The sequence below is a fragment of the Phascolarctos cinereus genome, unplaced genomic scaffold (genome assembly GCF_003287225.1).
Source record: "Phascolarctos cinereus isolate Bilbo 61053 unplaced genomic scaffold, phaCin_HiC Scaffold_8;HRSCAF=390, whole genome shotgun sequence".
NCBI classification, from domain to species: domain Eukaryota; kingdom Metazoa; phylum Chordata; class Mammalia; order Diprotodontia; family Phascolarctidae; genus Phascolarctos; species Phascolarctos cinereus.
Window position 1 is genome coordinate 46,719,057 of NW_027556291.1, and position 21,346 is coordinate 46,740,402.

Here is a 21,346-nt window from a genome sequence, read left to right on the forward strand (position 1 = left end):
TCTTGAGGTCAGGGACTGTTTTCTACTTTTCTGTGCATCCCCAGTGCCCAGCACAGTGTTTAGCACACAGTAAGCGCTTAATAAATGCTTGTTGATCAACCTAGAGCAGAGACTACTCTGACCCACCTTCCTGAATCCCCCATTTGTCCCCAATTTCCCTGTGTCTACTTGACCTGCCTAGCAGTCTGGCAGATAAAGTCACCATCCTCAGCATCATTACCTACAAGCACTTATTATATGCCAGGTACTCTGCTAAGCACTGGAAACGCAAAGGAAGGCAAAAACCACAACGTGTGACCTCAAGGAGATCCTATCTAATAGGAGAGATCACAGCAGCATCTATGTACATACAATCTATAAATGGAAGGTAATCTCAGGGAGGACAGCCTAGCATTGAGAGGGACTGGGAAAGGCTTCTTACAGAAGCTGAGACTAGAAGGAAGCCAGGGAAGCCAAAACCTGGAAATGAGGAGAAAGAACTTTGCAGGCATGAGGGACAGCCAGGACAAAGGCAGGAGGCCAGTGTAGCTGGCTCATAGAGTACGTGTCAAAAGACTGAAAATGAAGGAAGGGGCCGGGTTACAAAGGGATTTGAAGGCCAAATAGAGGATTTTATATTCGATCCTGGAGGTAATAGGGAGCCATGAAAGCCTAGTAAGTAGGGAGGTGACAGGTTCACCTAAGTTTTAGGAAGATGACTTGAAGACCCAGAAAAGAACATTTTTTATGGCCGAAGGTGTTGGCTGTGTCAAATGGTTCAACGTTGGAAATGGCTAAGATTTTGTTGGTGGAAATGCAATTAAAGCAGAGGCCCTGTCATCTGCTTTGCTGCTGCACCCTAAAGATCAGGGGACCTTTCCTTCTCTCTTGCAGCTGAAACCTTCTACAGGGGTGGTCTCATTAGAGTGTGGGCCTTTTGAGAACAGGCACTGTCTCACTTTTTTATTTGTACCTCTAGGAATTAGCACAGTGCTTTGCACATAGGAAGTACTTAATGAATGCTTGATTCATTCATTCATTTATTCATTCATTCATGAAGTTCTTCACATTTCCTCCTTGGGGTTTGCTGAACAAACTTGTGCCTCCCTTCCTGCTTTCCGTGATGTGAGATACCCTCTCACCCTCTTTCATTTCCAGCTTGAGTCTTCTCTTGGTGACTAACATTGGACTGGGCGGGGGGGTCGGGGGCGGGGTGGGGGGGGATGGCCACTCACCATGTGGGCGTCAGTGTCAGGAATGATGTAGGCATCAAGACCTTTAGTCTCCATGTGCTGTCGGAAGTCCTTGAGCCGGACAGTGGTGTTGACAGCTGTGACTGGAAGAAACTGACATGGCCCCCCGAGGTCCCAGGGAGATAGATGGAAACACAATGGTTTAAGTGGGGTGGACCCTGGACCCTTGGCCCTTCTGGCCCTAATATGGATCTGCGTGCCTCTGACTTCAGACCCTGATGGGCTTGGCTACAGAAAAAGGCCAGGGGAAGCCCTGAGTATATCCTAATCCTCCCTGACCTCTGTGAAGCCTTGATAATGTTGGCTACCCTCTCCTCCTGAATCCTCCCTCCCCACTGGCCTCTCCACCTATCTGCCTGGCCACTCCGTCTCAGTCTCCTTCACTGCTTTATTATCTATGTCATGCCTCCTAATCATAGTCATCTCCTAGGTCTCTATCCCAGGTTATCCATGGAAAGAAAAAAGCTCACACATATGCTTTTAGGGGTGGAGGAGGTGGGAGGAGAAAGCAGTCTGAACATCTGGTCACTGCCCCCTGGCCTGGATGCCTGGGTTGGCTTGGGAAAGACTCCATTAATTTTCCAATTTCCATAACTAGATGCTCAACACCCCTCCCCTCCCTTACTAGTCCCAATCCCCTAGGCAACTGATGATATTCAAATAAATGGAGTGTTTATCAAATGCCTGCTATATGCAAGTTGCTGCTGGCACTTAGAAACAATGGGGGGGGGAAGGTGGGGGCCGGACATCTCAAGCCGCAATCCCTTCTGCAAGTCCAGCCCAATCTGGCAGCCATGGAACGCTTGGTGGTATTTGCAGGCACTGATGGCTTCTCTCCTCTATGCTTCCTCCACCCATTTTCATCTCTCTCCTTTCAACTCTATGCCTCCCTTCACCTTTCTCCCTCCTTCCATCCTTCCCCATTCTTCTCCTCTCCCAGTCTCCTTCTCTCTTTTTTTCCTTCCCTCCTGTCCTTTGTCTCTTCCTCACCCTTTGCCATCTCTCTCCTTCTCTCTCCCGCTCCCTCCTTTCTCCTCTTTTCCCCCTTCATCTCCCCCTCTTCCTCTCCTTCCCTTTGTTCCTTTCCCCCTTTCCCTCTCCCTCTTCCTCCTCTTTCTTCTCTTTCTCTGTTTCTCCTTCTCTCTCCCTTTCCCTCCCGCCTCCTATTTTTCTCCCCTCCTCCTTCTTCCTCTCCTTCTCTTTGTCCCTTCCCCCTCCCTCTCCCTCTTCCTCCTCCTTCTTCTTTTCTCTCTCTCCCCCCCTCCCCCCTCCTCCACTCTCCGTTCCCTTTGTTTTTTCTCTTTACTCCTCCCCCCACAGCCTTGCCTCAGTGGCATCCCCCATCCCCACTGGTGCCTCTCGAGGTGGGATATTGATGGAGCCAGAGAGGACTAAGGAGTAATGACTGATTCTCCAGCAGTTAATCAGAAACAGAGCCCCTGAGCCAGGAAACCAGGAGCAAGTCTGGTGGAAAGGGGAGAGTCTGGGAGCTGAGAGAATTGTCTTGGAAAGGGAGGCATTGAGTACAGGGGCCAGCAAAAGCCACGTGGTAAGAGGGGCCCTGCTTTGGGAAGGGGGTCAGCCTCACCGGTGGGGTCACCGAACAGTTTCTCATATCCTCTCCTCCAGATGTTGTTTGCTTTGGGTGGCCTAGAACACAGGCTAGAAAACAGCGAGAGAAACGGTCACTTGCAGTACCTCAGCCTGGTTTTTGTTTTTAAAAAAATTTTTAAATCTGGGAATTGTATAGATTCAATGAGAGCTAGAGTTGGAAGACCAGAGTTCAAATTCTGGTTCTGTGTGACCTTAGGCAAAGTGCATCCTTTCTCTGGGTCTGCTTCCTCTGTAAAAGGAGGAGAGGGGGTTAGATTAGAAGACTCTGCTTCAGATAATCTCTGATTATATGATCTCTTCCAGCCCCAACATCCTATGATTCTCTTCCTCCCACCTTGACCCCTTTGTCTCTTTCACCCTCACTGAGTGGGATTTACCCAAAAGGCAATGAGGGGAGCCTATAATTTTCAGACTCTAGCGATGGGGCTGGACAACCTGCCTGGCTGCCTTGGGGGAGGAAGGGAGGGGGTGTCCCCACTCTGATCAAAGCTCAAGGGGAAGATGAGACTTATAGATGGAGGAGTGGTGGTTTTATCAACCTTTAAACAGAACAAAGGTTTAAAAAATCCCAGCCTAAAGTTTCAAGGGGAGAAAGTACCTTGATAAAATAATAGGGCAAATCACAGAGGCATCTTCCCCTGTTTTTAATATCCCTCAAAGCTCCAAGATTAACTGGGGGTGGGGGTAGGGGGTGGGTAGGGAGAAGAGTCACCCAGACAAGACTGAGCCAATGCCTGGGTGGGGCAGGTTAGCTGTGAATCCCACTTGAGTGGATTCCCCTCTTTGTTGTTCAGTTGTCTGACTCTTCACAACCCCACATGAGGTTTTCTTGGCAAAGATACTGGAGTGGTTTGCCATTTTCTTCTCCAGCCCATTTTATAGATGAGGAAACTGAGGCAAACAGGGTGAAGTGACTTGCCCAGGGTCACACAACTAATAACTGTCTGAGGCCACATTTAGACTCAGATCTTCCTGACTCCAGGCCTGGTGCTGTATCCACTTGCTGCCCCGGATTCTCCTCTACTAGTGAGAGTCACCCAGTTAACACGAACCACCCTCACTCCTTGAAGGTCTCAGCCATGAGCACTTTAGAACAGATTCGTTTATAAGAGAATGTGCTGCCTGTTGCCCAGCACAAAGGAGGGGCATGCTGAGCAGGGGCATAGCCTGTGTAAGTTTGGATGGAGAGCAGAGGACACAGTAGCTCATCTAGAAATATGCCCACTTCTCTAGTGCTTTAGGGCTTGCAAAGCACTTTCCTCACCACTCTGGGTGATAGGCAGTGGGAAGAACCTTCTTTTACTGGTGATGGGCCACCAGCCGTAAATTAGCATTCTAGGAGCCTCTCTGTGAAGCTCCAAAGCTCAGGTGGCCTTTTATAAAGTCATTCAAAGTACTCCATAGATTAAGTAATTTGCCGATAGTCACACATGGACAGGCAGCAGGGAGGCATTCAGCTCCAGATCTGGGTATTGCAGGCCCACAGTACTGGGATGCTGTCTGGGTTGGTTTGAGAGCTCTGGCTATGCGGGCAATCAGGGCAAGGGTGATAATGCTAACAACAATAATAACAGGAACAATAATAAAAACTCACATGTCTCTCACACCTTTCATTTAGAAAGCACTTTTCCTGCAAAACCCCTAGAAGGAAGCTACCATATGTATTAATATTTTCATTTTACAGATGAAGAAACTGAGGCATAAAGAAGTAGAATGTGCTAGAATCATAGATTTCAAGCTAAACAGGACCTTTGACATCATTTAGCCCAACCCTCTCATTTTGTGTGTGTGGTGGGGTTGGGGGAGAACCTCCTAAACCTTAGAGAGAAGCAGTGACTTAGCTAAGGTCACACAGCAAGTAAGTAACTATGCTAGGATTTGAACTCAGTTCTTTTGACTACAAGTCCAGTACTCTTTTCCTTATACTAGGCTATTTTAGGTACTAAATGCCTGTCAGTATGGCTGGCACAGAAAAGAGAAAAGGTTTCTTCATCATTCTGTGTTCTGGACCTCAGTGTCCCCATTTGTAAAATGAGAGCACTAGGTAAGATGCCTTCTAAGGGCCCTTCCAGCTCTAAGACTGCTATGATCATTTTTCTCTGAGGGCCTACCCTGAGGAGCAGTTTTCTTGAGAAAGATGGAGAAGGAGTGGAGAAGGGGGTGGAAATAGGTAGAGAGGGCACCCTTGGGCAAAGTCACCTAAGGGAGTGGAACCATCAGCCACCCAAGTCTAGGCTCCGGCCCCACTCAATCTGCCTGCCCCTGAATGGAAGAAAGAGGAAGTCATCCACATACCACACAGAAGGAAGGCCCAGAGCCCAGCCAGGACCATTGTGCCTCCGTGGCTGTGGCTGCACTATGCCCGGCCACAACCTTTCTCCCTGCAGGGCTTCCTCCGGGCCTCCCCAGGACAGCAGGGCTGGGCTGGGTCTGCTGAAGGGAGTGGGGCCTACACACGGTCCAGCCCCAACGGGAGCCTCTGAATGGCTCCGAGGGCCCTCCTAGATCGCTGGGAGCTTTAAACTGTCTTTGCTGGCCCCACGAAAACAGAGCCAGGGTATACTGGGGCTTGGGGCAAAGTGCAAAGGTCCCCCAGGATGGAGAAGCCACAGCTGTTTTGAATCAGCACCTCCCCCTCAACCCCTTTCTGTTCCAGCTTCCAGTGGGGCAGGGCCCAGGCGTGCTCTGCAAATCAGGCCTTCCCTCTGCCACAAGCTGTTTCCTATCCTGTAGCCCTCACCCCAGAGCTGGCTGTAACTTCACACTGGCCTCCGGATGGACTTGTTTTCTCTTCCCATTGTCCGGCTTGGCTTCTCTCTGACTAACAAAGTCTGGCCTCTCTCCTTCCTGGGGGCCTGGGAAACCACATTAGACCCCTTTGGAAACCTCCCCATCACTTGGAAGTTGGCAATTTCTGTTGAAGAACACAAAGCACATTCCATTTGGAATCAGAGGACCTGGCTTTAAATCCCTGGATCAATTTTTTCCCTTTTCTGGGACTCAGTTTCTTCCTCTGTAAAATGAGGGGTTTGAAACAAATGGTGCTTAGGGTCCCTTCAGACTCTAAATCCTATGAGCCTGTCAGATTTCCTCCAAGCCCTCTCCGCCTCTACTTTTCAGGGGGTTGGTGACTGAAATCCCCCCATTAGAGCTTAATTAAGGTTTAAGATCCTTTTAACTCCCCTGGAAGGGTTGATGATATAATAACAGGTCCCATTCATATTGTAGAAGGTAAGCTCTGTGTGGGCAGTGACTGCTTTTCTCTATGTCCTTGTCATCTGTTATTTGACACTTCATTTCCCATCTCTGCACCTTTGCATGTCTGGGATGCACTCAAATCCTTGAACAGTCGTTCAAGGCTCTACTCAAGTAGTGCCTCCTGCAGGAAGCCTTTCCTGATCCCCTTAGTTATTCATCTCTTTCCCTATTCTATACCCCCAAATAGAATGCAAACTCCTACAAGTCAGGGGGCTGGTTTTCATTTTGTCTTTGTGAAGAAACTGAGGTCTAGAGGATTGTGAAGCAAGTTTTCCAAGATCCCATGAATAGTAAGCAGCAGAGCAAGGATTGGAACCCAGGTCCTCTGACTCCAAATCTGGTGCTTTTTCTGTGATACCATGGTCTTTAGGGGGAAAGGGCAGTTAGGTGGTGCTGCAGTGTATAGAGTTCGGGGGTTTAGAGTCAGGAAGATGAGTTAAAATGTGACCTCAGACACTAGCTGTGTGACCCTGGGCAAGTCACTTAAAACCCTGATTACCTCAGTTTCCTAATCTGTAAAATGAGCTGGAGAAGGAAATGGCAAACCACTTCAGGATCTCTGCCAAGAAAACCCCCAAATGGGGTCACAGAGAGTCAGACTGGGCTGAAAAATGACTCAATGACAACGACAATAACAACAACAACAAACTATTGGACTGAAGGTCAGAGGTCCTGAGTTCAAATTCTGCCATGGTAACATATGTGACCTTGGGTAAATTGCTTGCCCTCTAAAGGCCTCGGTTTCCTCCTCTGTAAAATGAAGGGGTTGGCCTAAATGACCTTTAAAGTCCCTTCCAGTTTTGAGTTCCTTCCCCAATCTCTCCCCCACCTGCCTGCCACATTTTACCACTACCTGTGCCCTGTTAAGTTAGCATGTTCATGCTCATTAATGCCTTACCAAGGTTAAGTTTCCCAGGTCACCTGAGAGTGAGGGCAGAGGAGATGGGAGCCTGGGAGGGCCAAGTTTGGCCTAGGGAGAAGACCTAGAGCACAGGCTGCTGCCTTGGGGGAAGGGAGGGCTGGAAAAAGAGGCTTGGAAAAGAGCTGGAGTCAGAGGTGATGAGCTGGGGAGGGAGGCAAACCTGCCCCTCCCCCTTAGGAGACCCACACAACTTAGCATCTCCTCCCAACCCTTATCTTCCTGGAACTGTTGGACTGTCAGTCTGGGTGATAGCAAAGAACGCTGGGATTAAATGAGTTGACAAGCTAGCAAACCAGTAAGTCTTCTCTGTCACTGGTCCTGGCCACCAGCCCTTTATGGTCTGGACTCTGCACTATGGACGTGCTATTAATTCTTCGAGGCGCCATCCAACCCAGGGCTCTCCAGTATCCTGGCAACCCTCCCCTTGATGTTGATGGCAGCCCCGCCTGCCTCTCCTCCTCCCCTTCCCTATCTCTTTATCCCTTATCTCCCCCATCACTCTCCTCTTAGCTCATTCGTTTCCGGAATAAAGCCCTGACTGAGACCTGGTTTATATCAGGGAAATAACCTGGGGAGTAGATAGAGCTAAGGGCTTAAGGTCCATGCTTTGTTGGGTCTTCTCCAGGGTTACAGCCTGCTGACTTCAAGCTTTGGTCTGGGGCCAAGTTATGGGCTAGATGAAAGCATTTAGCAACTCTCTTCTCCTGCTGACCCTCCACAGTTGTGTCTGAAAGCAGAGCCTTGGTTAGCAGGGGATGGGGGTGGAGCCCCCATTGTGGGGCTTGTCCTGGGTGCCCTGGTCCCCAGCTTCTACCTTTCCCTCAGCACTTGAACGCTAATCCTAAGCCTGGACAGGGTAGAGTCAGAATTTTCAAAACTGTGCTATTGGCCAGGGGAGGAGGGGGAGTCATCCCCCCTTCTCTTCTAGGTATCATTGATCAGATGGGGATTCAGGCGAGGGGATGGGCCCCCCACCATGCTCCATACTTTCCTAAGCCCAGTCCCTTTTGTCACGGGTCAGGCATCTGTCTCTGTATGAGCCTGGCCCATTAGAGGTCACGAGGGTCTAGCTCACAGAACCCCAGATGCTCAGAATGGAAAGAGATTTCAGTGGCCATCTAATCCAGTCCCTTCTTCGAAGTACCCACTTTCAGCCTTTGCTTAAAGACCTCCAATGGTGGGGAAGCCATTGCCTCTGACATGTCCCATTTTCTCATGTTGGGAGGTGTTTTCTGACGTCAAGCCTTTGGCCTCTTTGCAGCTTCCTCACTGGGCCTGGTTCTGCCCTGTGGGGCCAGACAGAACAGGCTGAGGCCCTCCTCCATAGGAAAGGCCTTCCAATCCTTGAAGACAGCTCTCATGTGTCACCTTCTGCCCCCAATGCCCCAGGTTCTCTCAGTACCCGAGGATGGAGGTCATCTGGGACCAGTGACTTGAACTCATAAAAGGCAGCTAGTTAATCTCTTGTTATCTCCTTCCTTATCTTGGGCATCAACTCTCCATCAGCCACTTTTGCTCTGGCCTTCCCAGTGCAAAGGTCAGTCTCCCTTGCCGAGAAAACAACCCAAATAAACACTGGGCCATTCTGCTTTCTCTCTATTGTCCATTATCATTGACCTGTCCGCCTCTGGCAGTGGCCCCAGGGCCTTGAAAGAGGTAACGTGCTACCTCTGGGAGGTACACTGGCAAGACAACAGGAAACCCAGTTGCTGCTAGTTACTACCCGGGTGGCCTTTGCCAAGTCACTTCCTCCCTCTGGGCCTTGATTTCCTCCTCTGTAAAATGAGCAGCTTGGACTAGATTCTCCCCCCTCCTCCCCAGGGCCCTTCCACACTAACTCTAGGATCCTCCTTCTGTCCCTGTCCTCCTGGATAGAGAACTGGCCTCCAAGCCAGGAAGACTTGAGTTCAAGTGCAGGCCCTGGTTAAATGACCCTGGGCAAGTCCCTCAGCCTCTCAGTGTCTCAGGCAGCTCTAAGAATATAAGTTGCAGAAAAGTTGTGAAGGAAACCACAGGCCCAATGCCTGGTCCTAAAGCTTTAGTTGTCCTTTGGTATCATCAGCCAGTTCTTACAGGACCATGCCAACCCTTGTGTGCCCAAACCCTGGAACCTTTCCTTAGTAAGCCACATAGTTCTCTTTGAACAACTTGAGTTCTTCTTCCCTGTTGGAATTGTTGCCATTTGTGATGGTCTATCTTTTTGTTGTTCAGTTACGTCTGAGTCTTCATGACCCCACTTGGGAATTTTCTTGGCAAAGATACTGGACTGGTTTGCCATTTCCTTCTCCAGCTCATTTTACAGAGGAGGAAACTGAGGCAAACAGGGTGAAGTGACTTGCCCAGGGTCACACAGCTAGTATGTGTCTGAGGCCAGATTTGAACTCACCAAGATGAGTTTTCCTGACTCCAGGCCTAGCACTCTATGCACTGCAGCATCACCTAGCTGCCCTGATGGTCTATCTATCAGATGACATAATCAGGCAGCTGGAGTTCAACGTGATAACTATAGACTGCCTAGAGATCCTGGTATACCAAAGAACCAGCTGTGGGACTGAAATGAACATCTGGGATCAGGAAGCAAGGAGTAAGACCCTGACACAGAGGCACCTGAGGTCCTAATCCCCACTGTAGGTAGTGATGGATCAGGGGACCTGGTAGGGAGGGATCAGGGTCAAGAGAACATGCTCTGTCTCAGTGATTAGATTTGAGGGTGGGCACATTTGAGTTAGGGGTTCTGGGCTGGAGGACAGACTCTGCCCCTTAACACTAGCTCAGGCCCTTCCCCTCTCTGGTTTGCAGAATGATGGGACTCTACCTTCTGGCCCAGCCATTCCATGGTTGTCTGATTCTCTACTTCAATGGGGCCAATAGCCTTTGCCCTGCCTAGCTCAGCTCCTGGGGGGCAGGGGCCATGACTCCTACAACTCTGTTCACTCCCCAGGTCCTTCCCTCCACCTTTTTCCTTTCCTCCAAGGTGTGAGGTAAAGTCAACCACTCAGCAAACACATACAAAGCCCTGCCTTCTTGGCCCCAGGGTGCTGTGTGAAATAATACCCAGCTCAGAGCAGTTCAGAAAACTGTAGTCAAGGCTACAAGGTCAGAGAGTCATAGATCCCGGAGCTGAGAGAGACCTCAAAGGCCATCTAGGCTAGTTCAACTCCTTCGTTTTACAGAGGAGGAAACTGAGACCTAGGGAGGAGAGTGACTTGGGATTATAGGATCCTAAGGGACCTTGGAGGCCATTTAGTTTAACCCCTTCATTTTACAGAGTAGGACACTGAGACCCAGAAAAGTCACTAGATCACAGACCTAGAGCCTAAAGGCACCTCAGGGGCAGCTGGATGGTGCAGTGGGCAGAGCACTGGATCTGGAGGCAGGAAGACTCCTCTTCCTGAGTTCAAATCCAGCCTCAGTCACTTACTAGCTGTGTGACCTTGAGCAAGTCACTTCACTTTGCCTCAGTTTCCTCATTGTAAAGTGAGCGGGAGATGGAAATGGCAAACCACTGCAGTGTCTCTGCCAAGAAAACCCCACATAGGGCTGCAAAGAGTCCGACACAACTGAAAATGACTTAAAGGCACCTTAGAGGCCATATAATCCAAACCTCTCATTTTACAGAGGAGGGAACTGAGGCCAGAGAAGATATGGAGCTAGCTGAGTGACTTGCCCAAGGTCACACACAGGTAGGAAGTGGCAGAAGTACCATTTGAACCCAGGCCCTCTGACTTCAAACTCACTACTCATTTTATTTTACCATGTCCTGATGGGAAGAAAGGGGGACCTTCTGACCTCTGACACCTTAGGAACATAGGACTTAGAGCTGAAAAGGACGTGAGATCATCTAGTCCAATCCTTCAATTTAGAGAGTAGGAAAACAAGATCTAGAGAAAGAAAGTGACTTGCCTAAGGTCACTGCCAAGCAGTAGAATTCAAACCCTGGTCCTGATTGTAAATCCCATGCTTTTTCCAGTACACCACCATGTTGCCCATCCCCTTGAGCTCCCAGGCTCTAAAATGAGCTATTAATACTAAGCTACTGGTTCTCTCTGGAAGGTCTAAGATGTCATGGAGCCCCATGCCTGTCCCTCTGCAGAAGTGCCAATCTAGAGTCCTGGGCTTCATTTCCTGTCGCCAAGGTGATTTTAGAACCGGATCAGATGGTGATGGGTGATGAATCATTCTGTAGTCTCCTCCTTATTTTCCTTTGCTTCCCGGCCTTCAGGGGTTGTTTTTTCCCCTCGGTTGTTTATTCTATGTCTTATTCCACTTGCGTTAGTTTCTCTTCCCCCCCCCCCCATGTCTTACAAAAAAGGAAAGGAAGTGACAAGATTCCAAAAGCATGCCTTCTTCCCCGAGGAGCTCAGCACTGCACCTGCTGCGTGGCTGGGCTAAGTCGTCAGAGAGACCTCATTAAAGGCAACTCCACTTCATTCCACAACACAGCACTGCCTCCCACGTTTGTCAGAGAAGTGAATAAATAAGTGAATGAATGAATGAAAGAATAATGAATGAATGAATGAATCAGATTGCTTGAAAGAGTCTGCTAAGCCACTGAGAGACCTTAGAAAGGATTTGGCCAAATCCTCTCATTTTACAAATAAGGAAACTGAGACCCAAAGGGGCTGAAGCTCCAATCCTGCCTCAGGCACTTATTAGCTGTGTGACCCTGGGCAAGTCACTTAACCTCTCTTTGCCTCAATTTCCACATTTGGAAAACGAGGAGGTTCTACTGAATGACCTTGAAGAGCCCTTCTGTCTCTAAATCTATGATCCCATGTGACTTACCCAGAATCATGCAGCTAGTATCCAAGGATAGATTCAAACTCAGGCCTCTTGACCCCAGGCCTCTAGAGTGCTTTAAGGTGGCACAAGTAGGAAGTGGCGGAGGCAGTATTGGAACCCAGGCCCTCTGACCTTTGTGACCCGAGGAACATACACCTTCCCAAGCTGAAAGGGACCGGAAATACCATCTACCTCAACCGCCTGTTTTTAGAGAGTAGGAAAAACCTACAGCAGAAGTATCAGACACACAGCCCTCAGGCTGGCTCACAACACTGCTGACCCAGCGGGAACCAGAAGAGAATGTATGTAATTGAGAAATACCTGATAAAACAAATAAAAATACAATAGAACATAGATAATGTTAATTTGTAGTTTTCAAAATCAATATGCAGCCAGCAGGGATCTTTCTATATGGTTTAGTGGCCCTCTTCTCTAACACTGCTGGTTTATAGGTCTCCCAGCACCCCTTGAGTAAGTGTGAAGGTTATTCCCATTTTACTGATGAGGAAACAGTTTCTAGAAGGGTAAGTGACTTAGCCACAGTCACACAGCAAGGCAGTATCAGGACTAGGGCTTCAGTCCAGCTCCTCTGTCTCCCAAGCAGGCCCTTTTTCTATTCTACCCTAATGTAAGTGACCTTCATCTATTCAGTCAAGCACGTCTCCTCTAGTATGCTATTTTGAGTTATTAGCAATAATTTAAAGGCACAGAGGTATTTCTGTGACTTCTGTTCCTCTCTCCTCACCCCTCTTTCTCTGAGTTAGGGAGATTGGGTTGTCTCAGGTTAGTTCTTTTTTACAATCCACACAGCCTCAGTGGGAAGTGCAGGGGCGGAGCAGTCCCTTCCCCACATCATGAGAACCTTAGCAATGAGCTGCCTTTGCTCACCATCAGCAGGACTTGTGCTTTGATTGGTGTCTCTGGTAGTGGGGATGGGCTACCACTGAACCATCCCCCCTCTCTCACCTGGGTGACTTTGTGAGACTGGGATTACAGATGAGTCCATGGCTGATACTAGGGTCCTCCTCTGCAGTTAGCTAGCTGTGTGATTTTGGATAAGTCACTCTCCTCATCTGCACAATGGTGAAGATGGATTAGATGGCTTCTGAGGTTCAGTTTGGGCAGCTAGATGGCACTGTAGTGAATAGAGGGCCAAGCCTGGAGTCAGGAAGACCTGAGTTCAAATTTAGCCTCAGACACTTACTAGCTGTGTGACCCTGGGCAAGTCACTTAACTCTGTCTCCATTTCCCATCTGTAAAATGAGCTGGAGAAGGAAATGGCAAACCACTCCAGTATCTCTGCCAAGAAAACCCCAAATGGGGTCACAAAGAGTCAGACATGACTGAAATGACTAGACAGCAAGAGCCAAAATGTCCAGTTCATTTATAAAATTCTATATTTCTATGACGAGTCTGGGGACAGCAGGGCCTAGGGGCTCCAGATAGGCGGTATTGACTCTCCAACCATGGCATCCTGTCTGCATGGGCAGGACCAGGCTCTGTCCAGGGAAGCTAAATGTCCACAAAGAACAATACATGCGGCATTTTAAGGTTTGCAAAATGATTTCTGTTAAGTTGGCGCCTCATACCCACCTTGAGAAGTAGGTTGTGCAGGTTTCATTATCCCCATTGGAGGGCTGAGGGGGCAGGGCTCAGCAAGGAGTGACCCTGACAGCTTGCACAGAATCTGACAACCCAGGGCGTGGTGACTCTCGGTGCCCTACCCACTGTACCTCACTGCCTGTCCGGCATGGCCCTCATACTACATCACGGTTACATGTGTGTGAGCTTCACGAGCTCATAGGGACTGTGTCTGTCTAAGCTTGGTATCTTGCCCAGAGCCTAGTATGAGGCTGGGGACATATTTAGACCTTAATAAATCCTCAGGATTAAGGAGCATGATATCACCTCATAACTCTAGAATCAGAAGGGACCTCGGAAATAATTTAGTCCTACTCTCTCATTTTACAGATGGGGAAACTGAGACCCAAGGAAATGAAGTAATCCAAGGTTAGACAAATAGCTGATGGGGCAGCTAGGTGGCGCAGTGGATAGAGCACGGGCTGTGAAGTCAGGAGGACCTGCCTTAATGGAGCCTATCTCCAAACCTGGGTCCTCCACATCACTGTTCCCAGGAGCCAAGGGAACTCGGACTTGGGTCTCCTGATGTCAAGTTCAATGTTCTTGCCATGATCTCCCCACTCCTCCTCCACTCCAGGAGGAAATTGAAGACTCAGAAGCCAGAATTCTCTCCCAAGAGGGAGAGAATACAATAAAGACAAGGAAATGCTCCCAGAACAGATGGACTCAACCTTTCAGCCTCACTAGAGCAAGGAATTTGCTGACTTCTCAGGAATCAGCCTTTGGCAGAAGCTACATTCTGGACAAAGGGGAAATGATCTGATCAGGGGTGTCAGCTAGGGTCGCTGGCAATTCAGTTAGGAAGGGGAGAGGCCAGGGAGGATGAGGTGGGGGGAAAGGAGAACAAGAGGCCCAGGCTTCTCCAGCCCCACCAGGTGAAGGAGGCACGCACTTGAGGGATTTGGGGCTAGGTGGGGAAAATGATGGAATAGAGTCAGGACCTTTGGATGGAGCTGGGGCTGGGGGCTGGGGGAAACCTAGCAGCTGCCATCTGGCCAGCAGAAGAGCCCAAGGAATGCCCTTTTAAGTCTGCACTTAGGGCCCCAAAGCTGCTGATCAGGGTAGGGTCAGTTTCAAAGCTTCCTCACCTCTGCAGGACGCCCCTGAGGGTGGCATCCCAGTAGGTGGAGGTTCACAGCTTAGGCAGCCAATCGCGGTTTCGACACAAGCTGTGGGACTTTCATCAAGTTACTCCCCCTCTCTGAGCCTCACTTTCCTTCTCTGTGAAGTAGGGAGAATACCACCAACACCGTCTCCCTCCCAGAGTGACTGTGTGTGTGAGGAATGCTTTGTAAAACAAAGTGCTAGAGAAAACGGACACCCTTAGGATTATTAAGAGAGGCAGGGGAGTATAATGCATATGGTGCTGGCCTTGGAGTCAGAAGACCTTACGAGTTCCAATCCTACCCCATATCCTATGTTACCCTGGGCAAGTCACTTCCCTCCATGGGCCTCAGTTTCCTCCTCTGTAAAATGAGAGGATAGGGCTTGATGACCCCTGAGGGCCTTTCCAACCTTAGATCTAGGATGCTATGATACTAAGCCTCAGGGGCATCTGGAGCAGCTGAACTGGAGGATTTGTCACCTTAAAGGTGCAGAAAAACAAATTCACTGAGCCTGACAGTGAATTGAGAGCTTGGGGCATGGGAGTGGGGGGACAGAGAAGCTGGGAAAGAAATTGGAAACTATTGTGAGGCTCGGTCTGCAACGGTTTCCAGAACAGACCATCCCATAACCCTCCAAAACATTCAATTTAAAACAGCAAACCCGGCCTCCTTCCAGCCAAGCCTCCAACCCCCAAGTTGGCTGAGTTTGGTCTGAACAGCAGTGGCAGCAGCTCCCGAGGAATCCCCTGGCTGAGGGATCGTTTGACAGCGGGGTTAGAGAGGAAACACGTTCTCCTGGGTGGCAAGAGAACTGGGTTCTAGACTCTGTTTTCCTATTGCTGTATGACTTCTGGCTAGTTCTCCCCTTCTCTAAAGGTCTTCCCTTCCAGCTCTGACATCATATGATCCTTCCAGGGGGCAGGAATTCTGACTTAACCTCTGGCACTCCTAGCACCCAGGCCGCGGTTTTGACCTCAGGGTGCTTGGGGAGGTCCCAGAAATCCTTCCATTTCTACAGTGCCCAAAATGCTATTCCCACAAGAGCCCCTTTAAGCAGGTAGTATAAGTGTCATGGACCCCAAGGAGGGAAGAGAAAACCAAAGGTAAGAAAGACAAAGTGATTTCACCCAAAGCTAGGTCAGAGCTGGGATTCAAAGCCAAATCTCCCAACTCTCAGGCCCTAAGCAATTTCTGCCCTCAACTCCATCCCCTTACCGTTGTCTTTGCCCTAATCCCCTCTGTATAGGCCTCACTCCTTTGCCCAACCTGCATCTCATTTCCACCAAGCTCTGTGTCTTCTAAGGTGGGAACTAGCAAACCAGGGCAACAAAATAACAGCATCATTGGTGTAGAGCTGGGAGGAGCCTCAGAGACCAGCTAGGGCAGGGGTTCAGAACTGGGGCTAAATGAACTTGTTTTCTTTAATATTTCAACAACTGTATTTCAATATACAGTTATCCCTTCCACATCGCCGGGTTAGGGGCTCAGTGCCCCTGTGATCTGGAAAATCTGCGTAAAATTTTTTGGCCCTCCCTTCATACCAGAGAAGAAGTCTGGATTATTATGGTATTAAAAGATAAAATATGTTGATGTTATCCAATACTATACATATATTTTGTGCATTTCTGAGTTTCTGAACTTTTCCTGTGTTGTCTGCTGGCTTTCGCATGCCGTCTGCGGCTTCTGCAAAACTCCCCCAAAATTCCCATTTAATTTCTAATGCTGATCCACAATGTATTGAAACTAAGATGGGGAAAGTCAAGATGTGGAAGAGATAACTGTAACTGGTTTCCCATACAACCCCATGTATTTTATCTCATGCCTTTAAAAACTTTATTCTGAGAAGGGGGTCTATCGACTTCACTAGACACTGCCCAAGGAGTCCATGACATAACAAAGGCCTTGAACTGCTGATGTGGTCCAACCCCATAATTTTACTGATGAAAATACTAAAGCCCAGAAAAGTGAAGTGATTTGCCTAAGGTCACACAGGTAGTAAGTAGCTAGGATCTGAATCCAGGTCTTCTGCATCCAATCAGCCCTCCCTGTGCTGCTTCTGCTGGTATAACTAAAGGGGGATGGCTAAAAGGCCTCCCTGCCTTCCTAGGTAATTATTTATAATAATTCTATTTAAAAGTGGGCCTTCTGGAGACAATGCCCTCATTTGTATTGCCTAACCCAAAAGAGGGATGCTGAGGGTACTTTTAGATCAAGTAAGAAGGGAGAGTGTTCCTGAAACAAGCTGCTAGATGAGAATTGGGGACAGACAGGGTTCTCAGCTCATACTATATAAGCTAGCTAACTACCCACTGTGCCTAAGTGTGTGCAACCATCCTTCTTCCAGGCATGCTACAAGTCAAGCTTTTGCCAGAAAAGGCCCAAATCCAACACAATTATCTTGTGATAGGCATTTAATGGCAGGGATGTACAAATACTACAATTGTTTAGCCTTGGAATACAGTCCAGGAAATGCTTTCAGGGGCTAACATGTTCTTGATCTGCACCGAGACAGAGAGAGAGAGAGAGAGAGAGAGAGAGAGAGAGAGAGAGAGAGAGAGAGAGAGAGAGAGAGAGAGAGCCTCGATGTCCTGGCTACAGAGGTGGTAACCCTGCTGTCCTCAGGCCTGGCAAAGCCATCTGGAGGATTATAGCAAGGTCCCAGCACCACAGATCAAGAAGGACATCGATCAGATGGAAATTCCTCCAGGAGGGCAGGCAGGATGAGGAAGGGCCTCCAATTCATACCACATGTGGATCTAGTAAAGAAGGAAAAAAGGCAGAAGAGGGGTGAGGAATCAGAGTTTAGTTTCCTGTAGTGTGGGCTGCCTCGGGGCCCCTCTGGAAGGCTGGATGTCAATGACCACTTTTGCGCCTCACTATCTATTCTCAAAGAAGGCAAAAGCTAGTTTCTGCAGCATGCTCGTGCTAGAAGGGTCCCAGAGGCCACCGAGTTCAACTCTACCATTCGAATTCATGTATTTTCCCCCAACCCTCCCCTTTTATAGAAGAAGACAACGGAGACTGGGGAGAAGAAGGGACTTGCCCAGTGACACCAATGTGGGGCAACATGAGATTACTGGCCACCATGGTGCTGGGAAATCCCAACAGGGGAGCTCACCCTAACTTTACTGAATTCACAATTATGTCTGGTACAATCCCTCCACCGTAGCCTTACTGCCAAGCCTCAGTCCTAGGACTATTAAAAAAAGAAAAGGAAGGGGTGGGGGTTTGGGAGAAGAAAGAAAACACAAAGGCATAATAGAAATGGAAACAGTCGAGAAACCCCAAAGGAGGAGCAAACCTCAACTGTGTTATTTTGAAGGCGACGGCAGCAGCTGCCTCTGTCTGGGGTTGGTATTGGTCTCTGGGCTTCGCCCTTGGCTGGGCAGCCATGCCCTGTGGTCTGGCCCTGCTCCAGCTCATCTTCCTTCTCTCACTCCTAGAGCTTGGGAAGCTGGGCCAGGGTTTCCCTCAGCAGCTAACCACAGTTAGGGGGGAGGCCCAGTGAATAGAAGTGGGAATTGGGTAGGGAGATTGAAGAAGCCTGGGACAGAAGAGGCAGTGTGGTCCAGACAGTGGAAAAATACCAGGCTGAGGGGCAGGAGGCCCGCGTTGCAATCTGGGCTCTGCCAACATATTCCTCTATGTATCCTTGAACCAACTGCTTCATTTCTTCACTTTTCTGGGCCTTGGGGTTGGATTAGATGATCTCTAAGACCCTTTCTTCTGACATCCTATGATCATGGGGGAAAGGCAGAAATCCAACAGCGGGGTGGTGGTTGGGGGTGGGGAAGAGGATCCCTGGAATACTGGGCAAACCTTGCCTGAATCCTACCTCTGTGAAGCTTCTCACAACTACTCCAGTCCATGACCATCTACTCACCTCTTGCACAACAGACACCATAGCCTTCCAGCTTGACACTGTGTATTATGCTATAGTCCTTGCTAATTCTGTCATATGTAGTAATAAGAGCTCACACTTCTATAGGACTTTAAGGTTTGCAGAGAATTTTATCTCATTTGATTATATTTCATTTGATCCTCACAATAACCCTGGGAGGGGAGGTGCTATTACTTTCCCCATAGAATGGGTGCTGAATAAATAAGTACACAGTTGATTCATTCTACTGAGGAGGACAGGGAGGCTCAGAGCTATATAAATGTGACATAATATTGTGGTGGTGGCTGTTAAGTAAGTCAGGAGTCAAACCTAGGTCTTTCTGTTATGCTAGCCCAAGTCTCTTGTTTGCCCAGCTGGGCCATAAACTCCTCCAAAGGGAAGGTAAATGATTTTCTCCACTACTGGACAGACACACACCTTGAAAGTCCAGGACCTCAAAAGGCCCTATGGTAGGTAAGGGACCCCAACTCTGAAGCCATGCTACATGAAGGGCTCCAGGAATTTACAGACCAGGCAAGCAAAGCATTGAGTTGAATGGAAAGATCTGCTAGAGAATTTCTCTCTGTAGCAATCTCCCAGGGGCCCCCCAAAGCAGGATTTGATTCCCCAAAGTTTAATCTGCATGTAATGTTTCAGGCACATGGCTTGTATGTCAAATAAGGGCTATGCGAGGTCTGCCTTGGGAATGCAAGAGTACTCAATTTGGAGGATGTGAGGAATCGGACAACTGCTCTTGGCCCTGGAGATGCCCAAGGCTTGGCCAGCCTGGCCTGGGAGTCACTGCTTCCCAGTGGCAGGACAGGGAGCTCCCCTCTGACTCAGCTTGGACACCTCAGTGAGTGTTCCATCCTGCCCTTTGCTGACCTCCTTCAGACCCCAGGGCCCTGGGCTGCCATCCTAATGCTTGTACCAATCAAGTTTATACTGGACTAACACTAGGAGGGTGTGGGTTCAAAGTCCATCTCTGAGGCTTACTATGTACGGCCTTGGGTAAGTGCCTTCTGCTTTCTGGGCCTCAGTTTCCTTTTCCCATTTCTCTTCCAGCTCTGAATCTTGTGATCTTGGAGAAAAAGGCAGGCCCTGAAATGTGTTTGGGGGGGGGGAGTGAAGAGGGGAGTAGAGCCTTGAGTCATGCTCATGGCCTGCGCAGGTGGTGGAAAGGCTAATTATAGACCACAAAGGGAGGATGCCGCCACTTCCCTCCTTGTCCCTCTCCAGCCACTTGGAGGCCAACCTGGAAACTGGCCTCCTCCCCTCTGCCTTCTAGGAAACCCCAGCCCTACCAAGAGCCCAGCCCCCCCTTCCCCTCCTTCTCTGGCTGGGCTTCTTCCCAATGAGTTTTGTCCTGTTTACCATGGTGCTTATTTGTTTTGTTTGGGGGGATGAGAAGGAGAGGCAGGTGCCCAGGGGATGGGGGAAGAGGGGGCAGGGCAGATTTTCCAAGGGAGCTCATGGAGAGTTTGAATTTCCATCAGGACCAGAGAGGCAGTTTTTTAAAGAACTGATTTCCTGGGTCTTGTGACCAAGGGGCTCATCACTGAGCCACCAAGCTTCTAATGATGGGCCTCTCTACACTTAGCTAGGCTGGTCCTCTGAGACACGGTCCATTCCATCAACACCTGGCCATTCCAGAGCTTGTGCTCAGCGCTGGCACCTACATTCTGTTGCCTACTTACAGCTGCCAGGCCTCTTCATTGCCTAGTGGGTTGCCTGAGACCCCAGGCTTCCTGATTTAAGGCCACATGAGAATACTGGCACCAGTAGGTCACCTTCTCTACTAATGGAGTGAGTCTCTAAAGTGATGAGATCATAGATCCACTGAAGATTCCGTCCCATCTCATGTGGTGCTCTGCTCCCTCCACCAAGGGCAGTTAGAGAGTCAAGCAGCAGGCTTGATTACCCTCTGGTAGGTCCGGATATTCATGTCCCATGGACCTATATAACCCTCCAGACTTTTAATACTACCCTGGGTGGGCCTTCCCCCTTTCCCTTCTGCCCCCTCCCCAAGGGCATCTCCCCACCCTCACACATCCACAAGAGGAAAGTAGGCAGTAAGAAAGAAGTTTCTTCCCCCCTCCCCAGGACCCCTAGTACCAGTGATCGGTGAGGTCTGGGTTTGCTCCTCTGTACCATGGCTCTGTCCTTGGCTGGTCCTCAGCTCTGACTCCCGCTTGGTCCAGATGACTTGATCCCAAAGCATCCCTGTTGTTCTCCCACCAACGTTCTCCACCTACCAGCTCATTGTCCTGTAGTCCCAAGATCCCAGTTTGGGCAAGGAACTCACCGCTCCACCATGTCTCCTTCTTCTGTCATCCTCTGGGTCCCATAGCTCCCTCCAAGGCACAGATGGCCAGAGCTCTCTCCAGGGACGATGCCCCCAAGGATGTAGTTGACAGATATGAACTCAATCATCAACGATGTGGTATAAAAGGCTCTGTGGCATGCCCACGGCAATGCCCTATTCAGGAGACGTGTCAGTCAGTACCCTCAATGTCTGCACAAAGACCTCATCAGACCTGGGCATGAAGGACCCAGGACGCAATGCCTGGCCATCTCCCAGCACATGTCTATTTCATCATACCTTAGGGCTGAAATCTGGATGGAAGGAGCTTCCATTACTTATCCCCACCGTGGCTCATCCCCAGTCTGTCTTTCAGTCTTGTGGTCTACTCTTGTTGATGATTTTAGAACAATAGTCCCTATGTAGAAAGGGAGGAAAGGGCTGAAATTTGACCCTCTGGGGTAAAGTCTTCCTGGCTCTACCTCAGGGAAGGGTTGCCTATTTTCCCTAGATGATTACCTTTTGAACTGGAAAGGCTAATGGTCATTTAGCTCAACTCTCATTTTCTAGGTGAGGCAGCTTGGCCTCAGAGCAGGGAAATTACTTTCC

At 49.2% G+C, this 21,346-nt stretch overlaps 1 protein-coding gene across 5 annotated transcripts in view; it reads right to left on the minus strand.

The window, feature by feature from the left end:
* XPNPEP2 (X-prolyl aminopeptidase 2) overlaps positions 1-21,346 on the minus strand; it is a 67,316-nt gene that overhangs the window by 39,644 nt on the left and 6,326 nt on the right. For 3 of the 5 annotated variants that reach the window (XM_078147876.1, XM_078147873.1, XM_078147874.1), the window contains exons 4-6: positions 20,551-21,155; positions 2,821-2,894; positions 1,215-1,325 (exon numbers count right to left, since the gene is read on the minus strand). In XM_078147876.1, the coding sequence (XP_078004002.1) occupies positions 1,215-1,325; positions 2,821-2,894; positions 20,551-20,656 (291 nt within the window). In that variant the 5' untranslated portion in view covers positions 20,657-21,155. Of the gene's footprint in view, positions 1-1,214; positions 1,326-2,820; positions 2,895-5,141; positions 5,486-20,550; positions 21,156-21,346 lie in introns of those variants that run through there. The other 2 variants (XM_078147875.1, XM_020969860.2) reach the window with 2 other exon arrangements.